This window comes from Berghia stephanieae, chromosome 1 (genome assembly GCF_034508935.2).
Source record: "Berghia stephanieae isolate SIO BIC M18660-M18661 chromosome 1, UCSD_Bste_1.3, whole genome shotgun sequence".
Taxonomy (NCBI): domain Eukaryota; kingdom Metazoa; phylum Mollusca; class Gastropoda; order Nudibranchia; family Aeolidiidae; genus Berghia; species Berghia stephanieae.
In genome coordinates this window covers 46,915,147-46,934,960 of record NC_088360.1, presented here as the reverse complement: position 1 = coordinate 46,934,960, position 19,814 = coordinate 46,915,147, and the positions used below count along the sequence as shown (strand labels likewise).

At 35.4% G+C, this 19,814-nt stretch overlaps 1 protein-coding gene across 3 annotated transcripts; it reads left to right on the top strand.

The window, feature by feature from the left end:
* The first annotated feature begins 5,376 nt into the window (after window positions 1-5,376).
* On the top strand, window positions 5,377-10,681 carry LOC144964081 (uncharacterized). 3 transcript variants are annotated; one of them, XM_078898024.1, is made up of 4 exons: window positions 5,377-5,699; window positions 5,982-6,052; window positions 8,036-8,394; window positions 10,093-10,681. In XM_078898024.1, exons 3-4 carry the CDS (start codon window positions 8,247-8,249, stop codon window positions 10,302-10,304), a joined length of 360 nt encoding a protein of 119 aa, XP_078754150.1. In that variant the 5' UTR covers window positions 5,377-5,699; window positions 5,982-6,052; window positions 8,036-8,246; the 3' UTR covers window positions 10,305-10,681. The 3 variants fall into 3 exon arrangements, with proteins under 3 accessions (XP_078754150.1, XP_078754148.1, XP_078754157.1); XM_078898022.1 differs by lacking the exon at window positions 5,377-5,699 and having other exon boundaries at window positions 5,718-6,052; XM_078898031.1 differs by lacking the exons at window positions 5,377-5,699; window positions 5,982-6,052 and adding an exon at window positions 6,081-6,280.
* The last annotated feature ends 9,133 nt before the right edge of the window (window positions 10,682-19,814 follow it).

The window sequence follows — 19,814 nt, the reverse complement described above, 5'->3', positions numbered from 1 at the left end:
GGACTTGTCCTGAGATAAGTGACTGATTTATAATATAAGTTATGCAAGGTATCAATTCAGGAAGACATAATTTCAAAATATTAGTTGGTAAAGGATCTAAATCACATGACTTCGAGGAAGATGAAAAAATTATTTTAGAAATCTCTTCTTCAGTTGTTTCTTTAAAACAAGAGAATCCCTGTGAACCCGAAAAAGGGTGGAAATTTATATCTTCATTTTGCACGAGGTCCAAATTGTTCCGAATTTTCGATATTTTTCCCGAAAAGAAATCTGAAAATGCATCCGGCTGCTTTTCTACCGGGATATTAGTGGGTAGACACATGCCCTTTTCTTCCCCTAAAAGTTCCTTTGAAACAGAGAAAAATTCCTTAGTGTCCCTCACTGATGACAGTTTTGTGTTATAATAGTTTCTTTTTGCTCTTTTGCAGGTGGTTTTATACTCATGCTTTTTTGCTATATATATCAGCCGGTCAATCTCAAGGCCCGATTTTCTCCACGATGCCTCTGCATTCCTTTTTTCCCTTTTGGCAGTTTTTTCACTCTGGTTAAACCACGGAGACGGTTTCCTGGAATTTATTATTCTAGTTGTCTTTGGCGCATGCCTGTCGATGACGTTGCGCAGTACCTCGTCCGTTTTCTGTGCTGATGGTATATCCATTCTTCCTAGTTCCTCTGACAGATTGTTTTTGAAGGAACTAATGTCTATTTTTTTGGTATCCCTAGACACTATCTTGACTTTCTTTGCTTTCTCTTTGATGCATTTGAGAGTTGCCAGAATCAGATTGTGGTCTGAAATTTCTTTTTTGATATTTTTAATTGATTCAACAAGCGAGGGTGTGTCAATGATGAACCAGTCCAAGATGTGCCCCAATCTTTGAGTTGGAGAGGTCACTAACTGAGTGAGGCCATGTTCATTCAGCATATTTTTTATAATTTTAACGAGACTATTCTGATCAACATCAAACTGAATATTAAAATCGCCGATATAAATTTTTCGCTTATTTGATGTGTCTTTTGATACAAAATCTGAAAATTCGTCAGCAAAATCATTCTGTCTCAGTTTGTTCTTTTTGCTTGGGGGTGGTCTGTAAATACAAGTGATTAAAAATGAAATTTGAGGGTAGGTCAATGTGGTTTGGACACACTCGAAACTTTTGAACGAAATTGGCCTGTTTTGTATTTTAGACGAAAGAGCGTGTTTGTATATGATGGCGATCCCCCCTCCTGATCGTCCATTTCTTGGGAACGATTCCATCTTGTAGCCGGGAGGTGTCATTTCTTTCATTATAGGTTCATCACCGAACTGACGCAACCATGATTCAGTTATATATAGAATATCGATATCGTGTTGATCTATGACATCGATTATATCGAATGTCTTGTTTCTCGATGACTGTGCGTTAATATGGCCAATACAAATGTTATGATTTCCATGACTTGGTCTTGTGTCATTTGTCAATATTTTTGTTAACGTCTGTGGTGGTCGAGTTGAACGATGACAGTTCACTGGACGTCGCGGGACTGTTGTTTCAATTACATGTTGTTTACGTCGACCACCACGTTTACAGACAATCTTTTGTTGATTGTAATGGTGTTCACGCTTGAGGTAGGGGTGTGTGTTTTCAATTTGTAAACAATAAAAGCGCAGGGTGAATAAAAGTCCAACGACAGCCGACAGTAAAAATTGGTGGTGAGAACGAGTAAAAATGGCGGGGTCTTGGTGAAACATTGTAAAATAGTCCGAAACAATTTCGATAAAAATGATGTCAAAACCGTATAAAATATAATTAAAGCAATATCACAATGGTATCTTACGTGTTGTACAAAAATCCTTGAATAAAAATTGAATTGAAATAAGACGTGTAAATCCTTGAAATCGGTAAAAATTGAAGAGAAATGTCACAACAACAAAAACACGTCTTGCCTGTTAGGCAACTACACACATCATGATGATGATGATGATGATGTTGTTTTTGTTGTTGCTGTTCTTCTTGTTGTTGATGACGATGATGATGATGATGATGATGATGATGATGATCATGATGATGATGATGATGATGATTTCGAGGTTGATGACGCAACGATGATGTTGATAAGACAAGATCGATTGAATTAATGTTAACTTGATCAGAGTTATTAAAGTGTTTGCGTATATATGTGTATGTGTGTATGTGTTTGTATGTGTGTGTATGTTTTGAAATTTATAAATATTTATCATTTTTGCAAAGTAATAAAATGAATTTGTTAAGTAATGTGTTTATTGTGCAATATGTAGAGAATTATGTCACAGTACCAGAATATGACTTGTTTCTGAATTTGTTTTAAAATATCAGCATGAACATTTTCAAGTGATGCCTAAAAGACTATTATCAAGGTCCATACATTAACAGGCTTGATTACTGAATTCAATTGGATTCAATAGTCTGATGTCACGTGTCGCCCAGCACCGGCGAGCAGCGTGGTTCTAAACAAAGAAAACGGTACTTTTTATTCTTCATGCTGGCTAGAACGTTTCTTATGTCATGTGATCAGAATGTATAAAAGTCAAAACATGATCAGATTTATAATTTTGTTTTCCTCTGGATACGTTTTTATGCTCGTCGGAGAAATATTTCATAAGGGCGTCCGATAGTTTACAGCCAGTTACTAAGTTACTATGCGTCATTACGAGGGAAGTGACGTTACGACTGTTGAAGCGTATTATGGGCTGAAATGGAGAATATTTTGCTTTGTTTTTTAAAGAGTATTTCACTACAACAATGAGCCTAGAGCACTTTGGGACAATTACCTATTATTCATCGTTTTGAATGAGCGGCTACAAAATAGCCATGAGACTGAATCTAATCTATATGGTCTTGTTCTGGGTTCGAGCCTCGCTCGGCGCATAGTTGAGTCCTTGGTAAAGGCTCTTTATTCACATTCTCTCACCGTACTCAGGTGTAAAATGAGTACCTGGCCGTTAAAAGCGTTGTCTCTGTCGGAAATAAATATAATATCGCCTAAGAGGCGTCATGTCTCGTTCTACATATTGCGTGTTGCTGTTAGTCAGGGACCTTTGTAAAGCGCTTTGAGCACAATCAGTGGATATTGCTCTATATAAAAGCTCAAGTTTTTTTTTTTTTTACGAAGGCATTAAATCTGGATTCAATGGTCTGATGTCACATCGCCCAGCAACGGCGAAATAGGTACTTTTTATTCTTCATTCTGGCTAGAAATTTCCTTATGTCATGTGATCAGAATATATAAAAGTCAAAACAAGATCATATTTATAATGTTTTTCTCCACTGAATACACTTTTATGCTCGTTGGAGAAATATTTCATAAGGGCGTCCGCCATTGTTCCGATAGTTTAGAGCCAGTTACTAAGTTACCATGCGTCATTACGAGGGAAGTGACGTTACCTCCCATGAGCATCGAATATTGGTACCGGTACCTTCTGATTCTAGCACTTTTTTTTGGCTTCTTCCGAGAGCGTGTTAGAATCCAAAAATACTGTATTGAAACAACTTCGTAGATTGGTTTATTGACGGAAAACGTACCCCCCCCCCCCCCCGCCTCCCGCCCCCCCCCCCCAAAAAAAAGAAAAAAAGACTAAAAAGCAAACAAAACAAACAAAAAATCAAAGACAAACAAACCAAAAGCCAAAAACAAAACAGACGAGCTTTTTTTGTAGGGAAATATCCATTGAAGTGTGCTCGAAGCGCTTTGAAAGGATTCCCAAGCGAACAAGTACACTTAACTCGAAGAGAAAACAACGTCGACTTGATCCGGTCCCTAAGCTTGTGAGTCATGAGCTATATCAATTGAGCAATAGGGACTCAGGATATATCAATAGAAGCAGAGCTATAAGACTTTCAAACCGCCAAGAAACGAATTTCCGACCTAGTCTGCCTGATTAAATATCTCTTTAAAAATCGACATTCTGCTGTAGCTACAGCACATTGATTGGGATCCATAAACCAGAATCAGTGAGAGAGAGGCGTATACTATCAGTTCATCTTTTCTGTATGACATTGATTGAGATCCATAAACCAGAATCAGTGAGAGAGGGGCGTATACTATCATTTCATCTTTTCTGTATGTGCACCTTATGAACTAGAGGGATGAAGAACACAATCTCATTTGTAGAGAATAATATGATAAACGGCTAAAAAGGAATGAAATAAGAGATTCTATCCCAGCAACACATGAAGTCGAACTTGTATAAGGAGACCAACTGCATAACCCGACAAAAGCATCCGTAGATGGTTGGCCGCCTTATACAATGATTGACTGTTATTTGACAAGAAAGTTCAAGAGGCAACGTGTCACCAAGAGAGCATTTAAAAAGAGAGTGTTCCTGTAAGCCTGATGTTACGATTGATTTAATAGGGAACAATAGTGTGATGTAAAAAATATTGATTCCAATCTCCTTGAATGTGTGAAACCAGTCCTCCGGAGGACCTGAACCAGTATTTAACTCTCTCTTTACTGGCCATTTTCAGGGTTTTCCCCAAAACTCCACATCAAACTAACACAATAATATATTTTTTATCAACCAAACACAATAGCAGTAAGCTCTTCCGATCAATAATTTCGTGAGCAAAACATGCTCTACAACACACTGTTCATTCTCTTTAATTTTATGATGTACAAGAGAAAATTGAACAAGAAAAATGTTGGTTGTGTCGTGAAGAATGTCACGATTTTCCTATAGTTGGTAAGGAGAGGGTTAACAAATAATCTTCTGGTTTCAGGGTGATGGCATTTTATTTTCTAGGCTAAGTATATGCAATAAAGATCATACATCCTCACTCTTTATGCCGGTTACTCTTAAATCTGGCTATACACCCTGCTACTTAAAAATTTATGATACCTTATGATTCAATATGTAAACTATTCATTATTAGTCCTCCGGAGAACTAGTTACATACTTCTAAGGTGTTTTGAGCCGTTTGTGTTTCTCATCTATTTTAATAATTCTTCAACTGTATTGTGTAAATTAACATAAATCGAGACGAACCTTTTAAGCCATGAACGGTAAAATCGATAAGTCAATAAAGTCTGTAGGTGCGCGAAAATGAATCTGGCATCAGGGTTGCCAAATGGCGATTCCCAAGGCCAAGGTTGAATCAAGGACCGATCATTATACCCTAGCAGATATTCTAATTAGCCATTTGAGTCAGAAAGGTGACAGTATTCACCTTAATTATAAAAAAAGGTTTGCAAGTTCCTTGCATATCAATCTGTAAAAAAATATTATTCTCATTATCATTATAGTTGTTGTCTTGTTTGTTTGTTTGTTTTTTTTTTGTTTTTTGTTTTTTGTTTTTTGTTTTTTGTTGTTGTTTTTTTTTTATTTGGGGGGGGGGGGGTCCAATTTAAGTAGATGGTCGATTGCAAGTTATATCCCCTGGAGATTGAATAAATAAGAAAAAAATCGACAGTGCCTAAGCCGTTTACCTACGTGTCGACTGATACGGAGACGAATGGTATGCGCCCTACCTTAGTCTGGACTGAAGTGGAGACAGACGAGTGGCCACCAGAGTGGTCATCAATTTTATCCCTTGACCGGACACACAACAGGCCAAATCCTGCCTTTAGTCTACAACTGACATGCAACCCAAACCTCCCTTAACCCCCTCCCTCCCCTCTTCCTCGACAACACACACCGTTTCTCTCACGCACATACACACAAATTCCCTAGACTTAAATCCTAAGTAAGATGGTCTTGGATGGGGGTGTTGTTGTTGTTGTTGTTGATGATGCTGCTGCTGCTGCTGATGATGATGATGATGATGATGATGATGATGATGATGATGATGATGATGATGATGATGATGATGATGATGATGATGATGCCCTGTGCCTCTCATCATCATTGCCATCATGATCATCATCCCCATCATCGCGATCACCTCCAACAACCAAATCGTGTGAGGTAGTGAAGGATATAGCACGTTCCTAGTAAATACCAAGTGTGTTTTTACTTGATGTTTCAGTGTGTTTTCTACATGACAGCAATTGACCAACTTACTTGTGTGAACCCATGCTGAGGACGTCGTGTTGTTTGGTGTGTATTATTTTTAGGTTGTGATAAATTAATGATGTGATAAACGACTAGTGTTAAGATATGTAGATTTAAGTGAAAATAAGAACAGTATATCTTATAAAGACAAAGCAATGCATAACGTTTTATTGATAACTCCAATGACTGTTACTTATTTTCGATTAAAAACAACCTGAAGATGTGGGATCAATAATGATCTGTTGTTGATCGTTATTTCAAGCAAATGAGTTGGTATGTAAATACTTCATTTGATGAAAAAGCATCCCTATGCCTCGCTTATTGATGGCAATATATTTGTGAATATAAAAAAATGTTTGTTAGGCTCTTTTTATAACAATACAGAGCATTTGTATAGAGCATAAACGTTCCTAGTGGATTGATAAGGACACGGACGAATGAGCACTTTTATCATTTTTGATATCAGGTATCTCCTCATATAAAATGATGCAAAGAAGATTGGTCATTTATATTATGTGAACCAATACGTATATAGTAAACAAAGCAATACGGTTTTGCTTTTGTAAGACCAAGTTTTGTAAACAAATACCTATCCTTGCAGTGATTTTCGTCGTAAAATGACGGGAAAACGTTTTTATGTCTGTTGCTTTTTAAAGATTCATTTTTGTTGAAATCTTGGTTATTTGAAGAAAAAAAAACCAAACCCATCAAAACAATATCTCCATTCTTCATTCAATGAGTCATCAGCATTAAGTCATGGAAATGAAAAAGTCATCAAAGCATTTGAGAAATTTCACACAAACACACACACCCACACGCACACACACACACACGCACGCACACACACACACACACACACACACAGACACAAACACTTACATGTCAAATAAGATATATTACATACCACGGTAGTTTCTCCATCAAAAGTCACAGTAACATTTTATGATTTGAAAAACAAAATGAATTGTTAATGTAGGACAGTTTGTTTCTGGATAGTGTTTGTGTTTCTTTCATGTTTTCAATACAAGTTTGGAAACATACGATTATCTGTTTATGACAAATTGAGGAACAAGTGTAATATTTTTTATATTTTAAAAAAATGGTGTCTGATAAAACTACCCCACCCCCCAAACAAACAAACAAACAAACAAAAAAAACCAAAACCCCCAACTAAATCAATCGTGAAAAATAACAAGAAAACAAGCAAAACCGAAATTAAAACAACATAAGACAAACAAAACAAACAACTCCTCTCCTCTACACTCCCTCCCCCGATTAAACTAGCATAAATAAAAACAAAACGAAGCTTTGGTCATCAGTTAAAGACCACAGATATTAAAGATAAAGACATTTGTATATTCTTAGTCTAAAGTACAAAAGACTTTATGATAATTGATTCAATTTTATAGCTGAAACACAATATAGAGACTATTGATTAACTACAATCCATCGCTTTCTCTACTGACACGTTTACTTATTCAGATGTAATATCAATATTAGACCGGAATCTTTAATGTTCCTCCCTGTCAACTTATGGAATAATATTGATTTCGAAACAAAGAAAGTCTGTTCTCTGGATAATTTTAAAACTTTGGTTGACCGAAAGTTCTATTACTATCTATGATTGACGAATGACCAGTAATTTTTTTTACACATTGGTTTAATGCTTATTCGTGGTATTATTGATAAATCACTTTATATTGCTCATTTCAAAGGCATTTAATTAAGCCTTTAGCGATATTTTATTTCAGAATAAGACTCGAATCTTTAACAGTAACTTATGAGTCACCAAACTTTTAAAGAATGTACAAGAAAAAAATATGTTCCACATGGAACCATTAGTTGTGTTTTGACTAATTTTCCATTAATGATTATAGGGATAAGCCTTTACAGAGGTCTAAATCTATCAAATTGGTTGTATTCCAAATGCCATTTAAGCCATTTTCTTCCATTTATTTGTCTTTTTGTTTCATTCAGTTATTTTCTGGAAGTTATCATTGGTCTCAATGTTTTTTTTTTTATTTGCAGGTTTGAAAATAAGTGCAGTTTGACTCAAAGCCAATTTCATATCTCGCAATCAGTGCTGTTGCGAACAATTGTTGTAAATAAAAAAAAAAAAACCAACAAAAAACCAAAAAAAAGCAAAAAAAAAAAAATATATATATATATATAAAAACACTTAGGCTCCAACAAAATCCGGATATCAGAACATTTTCACACCCTCTGGCAGAACTACAGCATGTGTTCGATACCTCCCCGTATATTTATTTGTGTATGTATGCTCTTGGTGATGGCAGCATCGTCATCGGGACGTGCTCAGTTCAACCTCTTCCCGAGTAACTGGAACAGTGGGACAGAAAACACATTGCTATTCCCACCTACCGTCGGTAAGCAACTTAATGTTATACTTGTTATTGTGATTTTAATAATTCCTGCCTCATTTGTTATTTCTTTTTCAACTTTATTGTATTCCTGTCACTGTTAGCGATAATTTTATCATCGTGATGTTGTACTTTGTGATGATATAGTTCGTCATGAAGACAAAAATCAAAATGATAAATAGTTTTGAGGCTGAGGATGTTTATCTAAGTTTGTTAAATGGTAACTTGTCTGTAAACTTAAATGAAAATTTGATCCATTTGCAAACAATACAACTATCCCACTTTCATATGTAAGCTAGAATCAACCTAAGAATTGTCCAAAAATGTATGTCTTAACCTTCGTGGCCGATAATTTCTTTCTAAAGCAACTGCTAACATTAATACATTACATTTGATTAAAACTGTTCCATATTTTACCAAAAATTCAACCATTCTGTCAAAACGTTTTCCCCACCTTTAGGTCTTGAATTATTAAAAAATAACATGAAAATACATCAGTCTCCAGTCCATATTGATTTCTTCAAAACACCAGATGAGCTCTTACTCTAACTGTTGCGTCAATCTTCATCACATGAAGCTGCAACTATTTTCGATTGGGTTGGATTGGATGGATTGGAACGTAGAATGTAAAATTATCCAGCTCAATATAAGTAAATATAAACATCAAGAGGATTAAGATACTCCCTGAACTCACTGAAATAAATTTATAGAATATTGTAGAAGTTTCCCACTAAGCTTATTGAGGTCATCTTCAGTCTCATCCATTTTACCAAACACCCAACGCAAGAACTTTTTGCATGGGTCAAACTTTAGATCGCCTGAATTTTGTCCAGAAGACTACTATAAAATGTATAGATTTTGTTATCTGATATATGTGAAAGTAATGAAAATTATAATAATGATCAGATAAACAAAGTCTTTATCCTCAGGGAAATTTTTTGGAGTTCTATTTCAAGAAAAGGCCGAGATAACTCGAGCGTCAGCCGCAGCGCAGGGCCCCATATTGAGCAATTAGGGCTAAGTTTCTTGTTCAAGGAAAAAACGAGATGTCAAAGCGGGGCTCAAACCTGGATCTTTAAAAAGAAAAACAATAAATATTTCTAATAATCACTACTTCGTAAAATGCTTTTTTTGCTTGCACCACTCGATTCTACATTATTCAATTAATATTTGGTCACGTTTAAATATAATATGAATTTTAAATCAGAGTGAGAAGCCTCCAAATATTGAGCATCGAATCTTTGATATTTATATCAGGTAAATATATCGTAAAGTATGTTATAAATGCTAATAGGTTATAATTATTGGTACAGTATCCGTTGTCTTTTTCCATTCTCCTCCTCCTCCTCCTCCTCCTCCTCCTCCTCCTCCTCCTCCTCCTCCTCCTCCTCATGCCTTATCGTCATCATCATCATCATCACCATCCTTATTTTGTCTTAATCATCGTCACGTCGTCGTCATCATCATCATCATCATCATCATCATCATCATCATCATCATCATCATCATCATCATCATCATCATCATCATCATCATCGTACTAATATCAATAACGACAAAAACAAAATCACAACAATAAAAACAACATTATCATCGTCGTCACCATCACAATCACCATCATTTAAAAAATAAAAAAAAAAATAAAAAATAAAATATAGGACGTATATAAAAGGAATGCAAATTATAATTAATGCTCAATTTCAGGAGAGGGCAGTGCCCCACCAGACTCCAGATGTCGGACGCTCCTGGACATCGGTACCCATGGCAGCCCAGATTGCCCACGTGACTTTGACCATCAGATCTTTGATACTCACCTATGTCGCTTTGTGTGTCTATCCGATCCAAGTCAGCGGAACTCCCTCTACGACCAGAACGGGGTGCTGGCTGGGGAAAAACCTAGAAGTAATCTCCCTTGAAAAGACCAAAGGTTTTTACTGTATTTTGATTGTAAATAAATTTGCATATTGAGTAACAGCCATAAGACAGTTTTACAGCTCATTGAAGAGATCTTGTCTTTTTAGATTAATGATGATGATTTTTGATTGTCAAACAATTAAAATGCATTTTATAGGGCTTAAAGACGGGTCTGCCTACAAGGAATTTTAATACTCAATTCGTAGTTCTCAAAGTAGAAAAAGTTACGATATCTAACGTCATTAATAATCAATTTATCCTGGGATATTTGAATTATTTTTCAAAGTTCTCAAAATATGTCTTTTGGCACCAAAATTATATTTCTAACTTTTATTGTGAATAAAGATTCCAACGTTATCTTGCAGTTGGACCCAAATTCGATATTCTACGATTTTTTTTTTCGTCACAGTAGCTAAGTCTGGTAAAGGTAAAGATAAAGATAAATTGCTCACCTTCAATCCGAGTAATGCGATTGAACCCCGATGGAAACGGTATGAATGTTCTTGTGACAGGATTTTAATGGTTCTTTCCCATGTAATCCGAACGCTGTAATACTTTAAAACGGAAGAAGCGATTTTAAAATAATGTAGACGTGTTTAAACAGGCTTTTAAAATAATTTAAACATTCAACAATCCGTCTCGATTCAAACAATTGGGTCTGTCTGAGGGATTCGTCATTGTGCCCTCACTGTGAAGCGGCGCAGCACGATGCAGAGCTTTCGGTATAATGGTTTGAAGATGGCTTGATATAATCTGTCCCTAAGTATGAAGATGGAGTAAGGGAATGAATTGGCAGCTTTTTAAGCTTGCAGTTTAATCACCATGGGTTGCAACCCCTGCTGATACTATTTTCAAATTCCTTAGTGACAAGCCATCTACTGTATCAGGAACAAAACATTTCTACGTTCTAAAACTGAATTAACATTTTTATTCTTCACGAAATATGATTCATTATAAAATTTGTTACTTTTAGAATATAGCACGTATATTGATGAAAATTGACTCACATAACACTCGTATATTAAATATATTGCTCATTTCTGTGATATAATTTTTGTCCAAGTTTGTCCCGAATAACTCAAATCATTTTGACTCAAAACAAATGTCAAGTTACTTTTGCACACGTGTACGAATTATAATCTTTACTATTGAAAAATATTTTTTTTGAAATTCATTAATTTTAAATACGTGTGTATGGAGACTATTCTTTACCCATCGTCTCAAAACAAATATTATGTCGGGCTGGGCCAGATGCCAAAATGGGATCTTAAGGTTAAAACGACCAGATATTGAAAATTAACATGAAGAAATTATTTTCTAGCTACACAATGTTTCATTTATTTCCTCAGACACGCGTTTGCATTTCATACAGTATCAATACCCTAGAAGGCGTCCTTTTTGTAAAAACACTTCTACAATAGCCGTCACTGTCTATATCTAGGTACTCATTCACACAAGTAGAATGTGGTAATGTGAATACGAGACTACGTATCGCTGAGCCACTGAGTAAGACACATTACACATTAGACTGAAGATTAGTGATTAGTTTTATCGTAAGGATTTTAGATGGGGTCGTTGGTTCGAGGCCCACTCCAGACATTTTTTTCTTAGTTAAGATTATTAATCCCCCAATGGCTCATTTGAACAACATGGGTAATTTCTGTGCACATCAGACATATTTTGATGGATTTTCTCCCCCTGGAATACCTGGACATCGGCACCTCATGATGTCGTGCGAGAGGGAAAGTGGGGGGGGGGGGGGGGGGGGGGCATGAAAAGGACGATAATGTGTACATCCACTGCTATGTAGTCTTATGGTATGACACTCGCATTAGGATTGGGAGTCCTGGGTTAGAGTTCCGCTCTGAGCGGCGCTTAGTTGAATCCTTGAAAAATGCTCTTTTCTCACAGTACTCAGTTGTAAAATGAGTAGCTGGCTGTTAACAGCGTTATCTGAGTTGGAAAACATTGTAATACTGCCTAACAGGCATCATGTCTCGTATTACACGTTAAGTATTGCTTTTTGCTAGGGACCCCGTATTTGTAAAGCGCTTTGAGCACGTTCATTCGACATTGCGCCATATAAATGCCCAATTGTTTGATGTAGCAGTAGATGATGTGATACTTGTGATGGAGATTGGATAAACACGACGACGACTATTTGGGATAGAGTTTGCATTTGTTATCATCGTCATCAACACAGTCTCTGAATAGGCCTCTGTCAGAGTTAATTTATGCAAGGCGAAATAAGTAAATTAGACGTGAGAAGGAAGATAGACATTGGTGAAAATAAAATATTTCAAAGGGATATAACTCGTAAGAAACCAAATGGATATTTTGAAAATAACTAGTTGCCTCTCTTCGATTCTCGATACTATGGTCATTCAATACCTCGACAACTCCCCCCCCCCCCCTCCCACCCCCTTCCATTAAACCAGTTATGTGGGGGGGGGGGGGGGGGGAACACGTATTTGAGGTCCAATGTCTGAGAGTTTTTGCCAAGATGATGGTCATTTAAATCGATCGGTATCTGAAGGACGAGTTTTTTGGCCAATTTTTAAATACGTGTGTTTCTAGAAAACGGCAGTTAACTGGTTAAAAAATCTGAAACATCAAAACGCTACAAAAACTTATTGATTTAAAGTGACCCGGAGTTCCAGTTATTTAACTCGGTTTTTGTGGTGGTTACACAAACATAGTCAGTGCTTTCGGCGGCTAATCGAAGTTGTTCAAAAAAACAAAAAAAGATTGATGATTCATTGACGGACAAGCTAATTGCTGGTAAGAATTATGCGGCACTTACGACACTTTTTGGTAAACTCAACGCCAATAAAAAGAAAATGTTGGGACAATCAAATCTAACAATGAACTACAGTTCATTGTTAGATTTGATTGTCCCAACATTTTCCGGTTAGATTTGATTGTCCCAACATTTTTCTTTTTATTGGCGCTGAGTTTACAAAAAGTGTCGCAAGCGCCGAATAATTCTTACAAGCAATTCGCTTGTCCGTCAATGAATCCTCAATTATTTTTTTTGAACAACTTTGATCTGCAATGAAAAGTATCCAAGGTAAAGTAAGACGAAGGGGACTTATTCAAATAGGCAACAGAGGTAGAGCACAAGAGAACGACCTGAAGGGGACTTATTCAAATAGGCAACAGAGGTAGAGCACAAGAGAACGACCTGTAGCTTGACACCAACAACACGCAAGCATAGGATCCCGATAAGGGCGTTTTTCAAATTTTTGTCCAATTAGGAGGGGGACATTTTTTTTTCGGAGTTTCAATCAAATTGGATCAAATCTTGTGATCACTTAGGTTGATTACTCCTCAATCATTTCCTATATTGTTGGAGCTTAATCTTCTCCTTGCTTCATATGCTGGCTGGTTAAAGTTCGAATCCCATTACATTGACTCACTCCTGTAACGCTAATTCAAAGCTGCATAGTTCGCATTTTAAAATTATGATGCAGACAGATTTCTCCTATGGCCTTCTTCAGCATATAATCATTCTCTACAAATGGTTTAATGACGAATATGGGCCTATTATTTTTTAGTTCTGAGAGAGATTTGTTGCAAAATCCTGAAAATTTTGGCAAATTAAATATTTTAATTTCTCATAATTTTTTAAAGAGATAATTCTTAATATACATTAGAGGCTATTTGAGAGAGATTAGTAAAGACATAAATTGAGGAAATTGTAAAAACAAGATGGGACTGTCCAAATAGACATAAATAGCATTTTTGTTGGTCGTTACAGGAGTGAGTTGACCGTTACAGGAGTGAGTCGCATCGTTACAGGAGTGAGTTACTAAATAAAGACGGTCTAAAACACTTGGCATACATATTATTTGAGTTGTATTCACTGCTCATAAGAATCGCAAAAGTGAACTGTAAAGGTTCCCCAATGTATCTAAATCGATAATAAAGAAGACATAATTTTTTAAAAGTTTCCAGTTGATCGTCAAAATTGGCATTAGATTTGGCCTCGTAGCCTTTGCTTTGAGTACAGAAAAGGTTTTCTCTCACAAACGAGAGTCACCACAAACTGTGTTGTTGCAGTAATTGTTGTAAATGCCAAAAGTCACCAATTTGTTGATTATGGATTAAAGTCTACTGTATTTTTTTAGAGTTAAAAGAGGTGATTATTACGCCACGGAAGGATTTTTGATAGGCACTTAAATTGTTTATCATTATGGAACGCTATGAAAAACAAATGCTGACAGAGTTCTTATTTATTTGTCTAATGATGTCACAATGCATTTTTATTGTCAGAAAACCAGAATAGAAACAAATATGCGTTAGATAAATCTATAACTATAACCATGAATACATGGAGTAACACTGACCCCAAACGAATCAGTATTTCCGACTTAATTTTATGAATCAATCTCTACCTCTCTCTCTCTCTCTCTCTCTCTCTCTCTCTCTCTCTTTCTTTCTCTCTTTGTCTTTCTCTCTCTCTCTCTCTGTTTCTTTTCTTCTTTCTCTCTATCTCTTTATTTCTCTCTCTCTCTCTCTCTCTCTCTCTCTCTCTCTCTTCCTCTTTCTTTCTTTATCGCTCTGACTCTTTCTCTTTGTCTTTCTCTCTCTGTCTCTCTCTCTCTTTCTCTCTCTCTCTCTCTCTCTCTCTCTTTCTGTTTCTTTTTTTCTTTCTCTCTTTCTCTCTATCTCTTTCTTTCTCTCTCTCTCTCTCTCTCTTTCTCTCTTTCTCTCTCTCGCTCTCTATCTCTATCTCTCTCTCTCTTTCTTTCTTTCTCTTTGTCTTTCTCTCTCTCTCTCTCTCTCTCTCTCTCTCTCTCTCTCTCTCTCTCTCTCTTTCTGTTTCTTTTTTTCTTTCTCTCACTCTATCTCTTTCTTTCTTTCTCTCTCTCTCTCTCTCACTCTCTCTTCCTCTCTCTCTCTCTCCCCCCCCCCTCTCTCTCTCTCTCTCTCTCTCTCTTACCCGTCTCTCCTGCTCTTTCTATGATATTATATCCACTTTTCTCCCCCACACCTCTCTCTCTCTCTCTCTCTCTCTCTCTCTCTCTCTCTCTCTCTCTTACTCTTATATATTTATCTGATATTCTACTGCTTTCCTCTCTATACCATTTTTTATCAATCGACCAAAACAAAAGGATTTTGCTACGTCAACTACAACTGCAACAGCTTATTCAACAAAATTAACTTTTACTTATTAAAATCGAATAAAAGGCACAACATGATTGGGTTGCCAAAACTTAGATTTAATACTTCAATAGCCGGTTAAAGTTGAAGATCGAGGAGGTGTTTAATTGATCATTTTTTCTGGTCTTATTTACATGAATGGTATCTCTTCCTCCATGCCTTCTTTTGTATCCGGTGGGTTATGCACGAATATAGAGATGAGTTAACAACAGAACCAACTCTCTAACTTGTTGAGATATCTTCTCTTCCCACTTAAATGTTCACTCTATATTGCAAAGGGTTTAAAAATACAATATTGATAAAGTAGGAAAGAAGCTAAAGACGTAATTTACTTTCAAACTTTTAACGTCTCCATCTCATTTCACTCCTGTAACAGTGGACTCACTTCTGTAACACAGCTGGCCGTTACAGGAATGAAAATCTGAAGATTATATGTTACTTGACACTACAGGAATTGTAATAAATCAATTATTTTGACTTAGCAAGCACTAAAATGTACTGATTAAAGGATGATTAAGAAAATTCTCAAAATTTGAATGAGAAAAAGCCCGTTACAGGAGTGTGGGCCATGGTAAATACTCATCATTTTGATATAAGGTCAAGCTGGTAGATGAAAAATAGGTGGCTGCACGTTCTTGTTTTGCTTTCAGCATGTGAGGGGAGGAATGTTCTGATGTATTTATGTTGCCCGTCAAATGAATATGATATTTTATGGAAGAAAAACTAGGCGAAATTGATTGTCGTTCCAGGAGTGAGTCAAATGTCACAAACAAAAATTGATTCCCAAAGCTGACATCAAAATGACCTTTTTTGTAGATTAGAACTTAATAGATATGAAATAATATAGTGTTTCTTTAAAATGAAGCAGGAATAGGAGGAAAATTAATATTGCTGTTTGATTCAACAAAACTTTTTAAAATATATTTTTGTCAACCGACAGGACATTTTGAGCAGGTGTGGAGTATATAAATAACTGTAGTTTATTCATTTATGGACCAAATTTCTCAACTTTTGGCATATATGCTTTTCTAACTATATTTTTTAATCACATGCCTTATTGCAATAAAAATATACCAAAGAATCTGAAAGCGAAATATATAATTTAATGGGACAGGCATTTGGCAAAAAAATCAAAAAACGCCCATAACAGAGATCTAGTTAATGGCATATAAAACTAATTTAAAAAGTAGGTTCATAACAGAGATAATTTAAATGAGATATTTATCACAATAATGTAGTCTTCATCGATATTGCAGGCCTTTATAGCTATCATCAGGACTGTGTTTATCATGTTGTAGATAGATAGATAGATAGATAGACCGACAGATAGATAGATAGATAGATAGATAGATAGATAGATAGATAGATAGATAGATAGATAGACAGATAGACAGAGATATAGATAGACCGACAGATAGACAGGCAGATAGATAGATAGATAGATAGAAAGACAGACAGATAGATAGATAGAAAGACAGACAGATAGATAGATAGATAGATAGATAGATAGATAGATAGACCGACAGATATATAGATATAGATAGATAGACAGATATATAGATAGAGCGACAGATAGACAGACAGATAGATAGATAGATAGATAGATAGATAGATAGATAGATAGATAGGTATATAGATAGACATATGTATATATATATATATATATATATATATATATATATATATATATATATATTATTAAAAAAAAATAATAATAATGATAATAAAAAAAAATAATAATAATAATATATATATCTTATATATAATATATATATATATATATATATATGTATATATATATGACTGACTTACTGACTTAAGGCCGTTCGCTTCCTAATCATCCGATCGGAACGCCTCGGCTGCTTCTCTAGTCATCTGTGTACTTTCCTTCCAGAGTTCACGGTCTTTTGCTGTGGATACTAATTTCATAAGGTCTTCCTTTGATTTTAATTCTTTGTTTTTTTTAAGGCGCTTTAGGTCTCTATTGAGGACAGTGTGAATTGACGTGGGTGGTCTACCTTGATATTTTTTGTGTCCAGATGGGGTGAAAAGAGTATTCATGGCTTAATTAGTTGGAATATTTTCATCTCTTCTGAGTATATGCCAAAAAACACCGCCTCCAGGATTTGAATGGATGCGGTTCTTTAATTGCATTTTTCATACAGTGTTTTATTGCTTATTTTGTGGGGTATCGTATATTCATGACTCTTTCCAGTTGTTTTCTATGGAATCTGTCTAATCTTTGCTCTTCGGTTCCAGTCAGTGCCCATGTTCCGCAGTTGTATAAAAGCACAAATTTTACAAAGGTTGTGTATAATTTGATTTTAGTGTTTATTTTTATTTTATCTATTCTAACCCATGGATATGTAATAATTTATTTAATGCAAATGTCGATAAACGTTTTCTTCTTTCTACGCCTTCCTTGTCTCCTATTTATGATACTACTTTTTTCTTGGCTCCCCATCCATCTTTCTTCCTTGATAGTAATGTTACATCTGCTTTGTATTAACGTACAGTTGACGTTTTTGTAAATCTTTTTGGATGTCTTTTACACTGACTTGTTTGAATATATATATATATATATATATATATATATATATATATATATATATATTATATATATATATATATAGTTATAAAATAAAAACCACGAAATTTAAAGTTCTCTACTTTAATGCTAAAAGAGTGGTGAATATATGTATATACAGTAGAATTATTGTATATTTCCCGTAGATTGCCCTGCTGGCATGAAACAGTTCTGTAGAAGTTAACAATAATTACATATATATATATATATATATATATATATATATATATATATATATATATATATATATATATATATATATATATGGATAGATAGAGAGAAACACACACAAACACACACACACATATACACGCAGAGTGAGTGAGAGAGAGAGTGAGAGAGAAAGAGAGAGAGAGAGAGAGAGAGAGAGAGAGAGAGAGAGAGAGAGAGAGGGAGAGAGAGAGAGAGAGAGAGAGAGAGAGAGAGAGAGAGAGAGTTGTCCAGGTGAGTAAATAGAATGAAACAAATCAAACGCAAAATGCAGGTCGTCGTCCTTCATCGTGACACCACAAACAATGACAATGAGTCCTGCCAAAACAGAAAGGCCAAGTCATAGTTTGAAATGTCTTGTTATTTCTTGTGTCCAAACTTTCTCGCTTTACTTTTTATAACCTTTAACTGTTAAATAATATTCAAATTTTATATTAAATGTCATGTTTAATGCAAATTAGCTCCGTTCAATTATATAGGAGTGCAAAAGGAATGCACAGCATGTAGAATCTGTTACGAATGAGTCATGAGTAAAAACTCGGGGAAACAACCCAATTCTCATATTTTATAATATAAATTCATTATTTAAGATACAAATCATCCCAACCGTTTTGAGGCGGTATGTCACATGTTTGCTACCATATTTTGATAACTTGACATATTTAATTTCGAGCCATTTGCAGCATCTTTAGTTTTAAAAATGCATTCAAAATTTAATTCAATAAGAAAAAAGTCAGTAACTATGATCTACATAATAGCCTTCAACAGTCGTGACGTCATTTCCCTCGTAATTTATTTCCCTCGTAATGACGCAACTGGTTCTAAACTATCGGAACAATGGCGGATGCCCTTATGACATACTACTCCAACGAGCATAAAAGTGTGTCCAGAGGAGAAAAACATTATAAATCCGATCATGTTTTGACTTTTTTACATTCTGATCATTTGACACGTTAAAACGGTCTAGCCAGCATGGAGTATAAAAAGTACTGATTTTCTTTGTTTAGAACCAATTTGCTCGTTGCTGGGCGACGTGACATCAGACTATTGAATCCTATTTGTGAACTAAAGATAAAAGTCAAGTACCTAGCCTTTAGGTATACCAGAATAGCTAGATGGAGTTAATATTTCAGACTGAAAACATAAAATCTACTATTACAATGTTGACACCCATCAGTGGCATCACCAAAGCGTTGCTGAAATCTATAAATCCAATTTACTCTCTCCTTACCAACCATTTTCAGGATTTTTCTCAAAATGTCACACCCAATTAACACAGAAATAGATTTTTTATCACTCAAACACAATAGCAGTAAGTTTTGCGATAAATAATTTCTGTAGCAAAACATGCTCTACAACACACTGTTCATTTTCTTTAAATTTTATGATGTACAAGAGAAATTTGAAAAAGAAAAATGTCGGTTGTATCGTTACGAATGTGACGATTATCTTTATATGGTATCATCATCCATCGTGCCTTGTGCTCTTGAGCACGTTGCCGGTCAGATGTCTCCACGAATCACGATCCTCTGCGGTTGCGCATGAAATC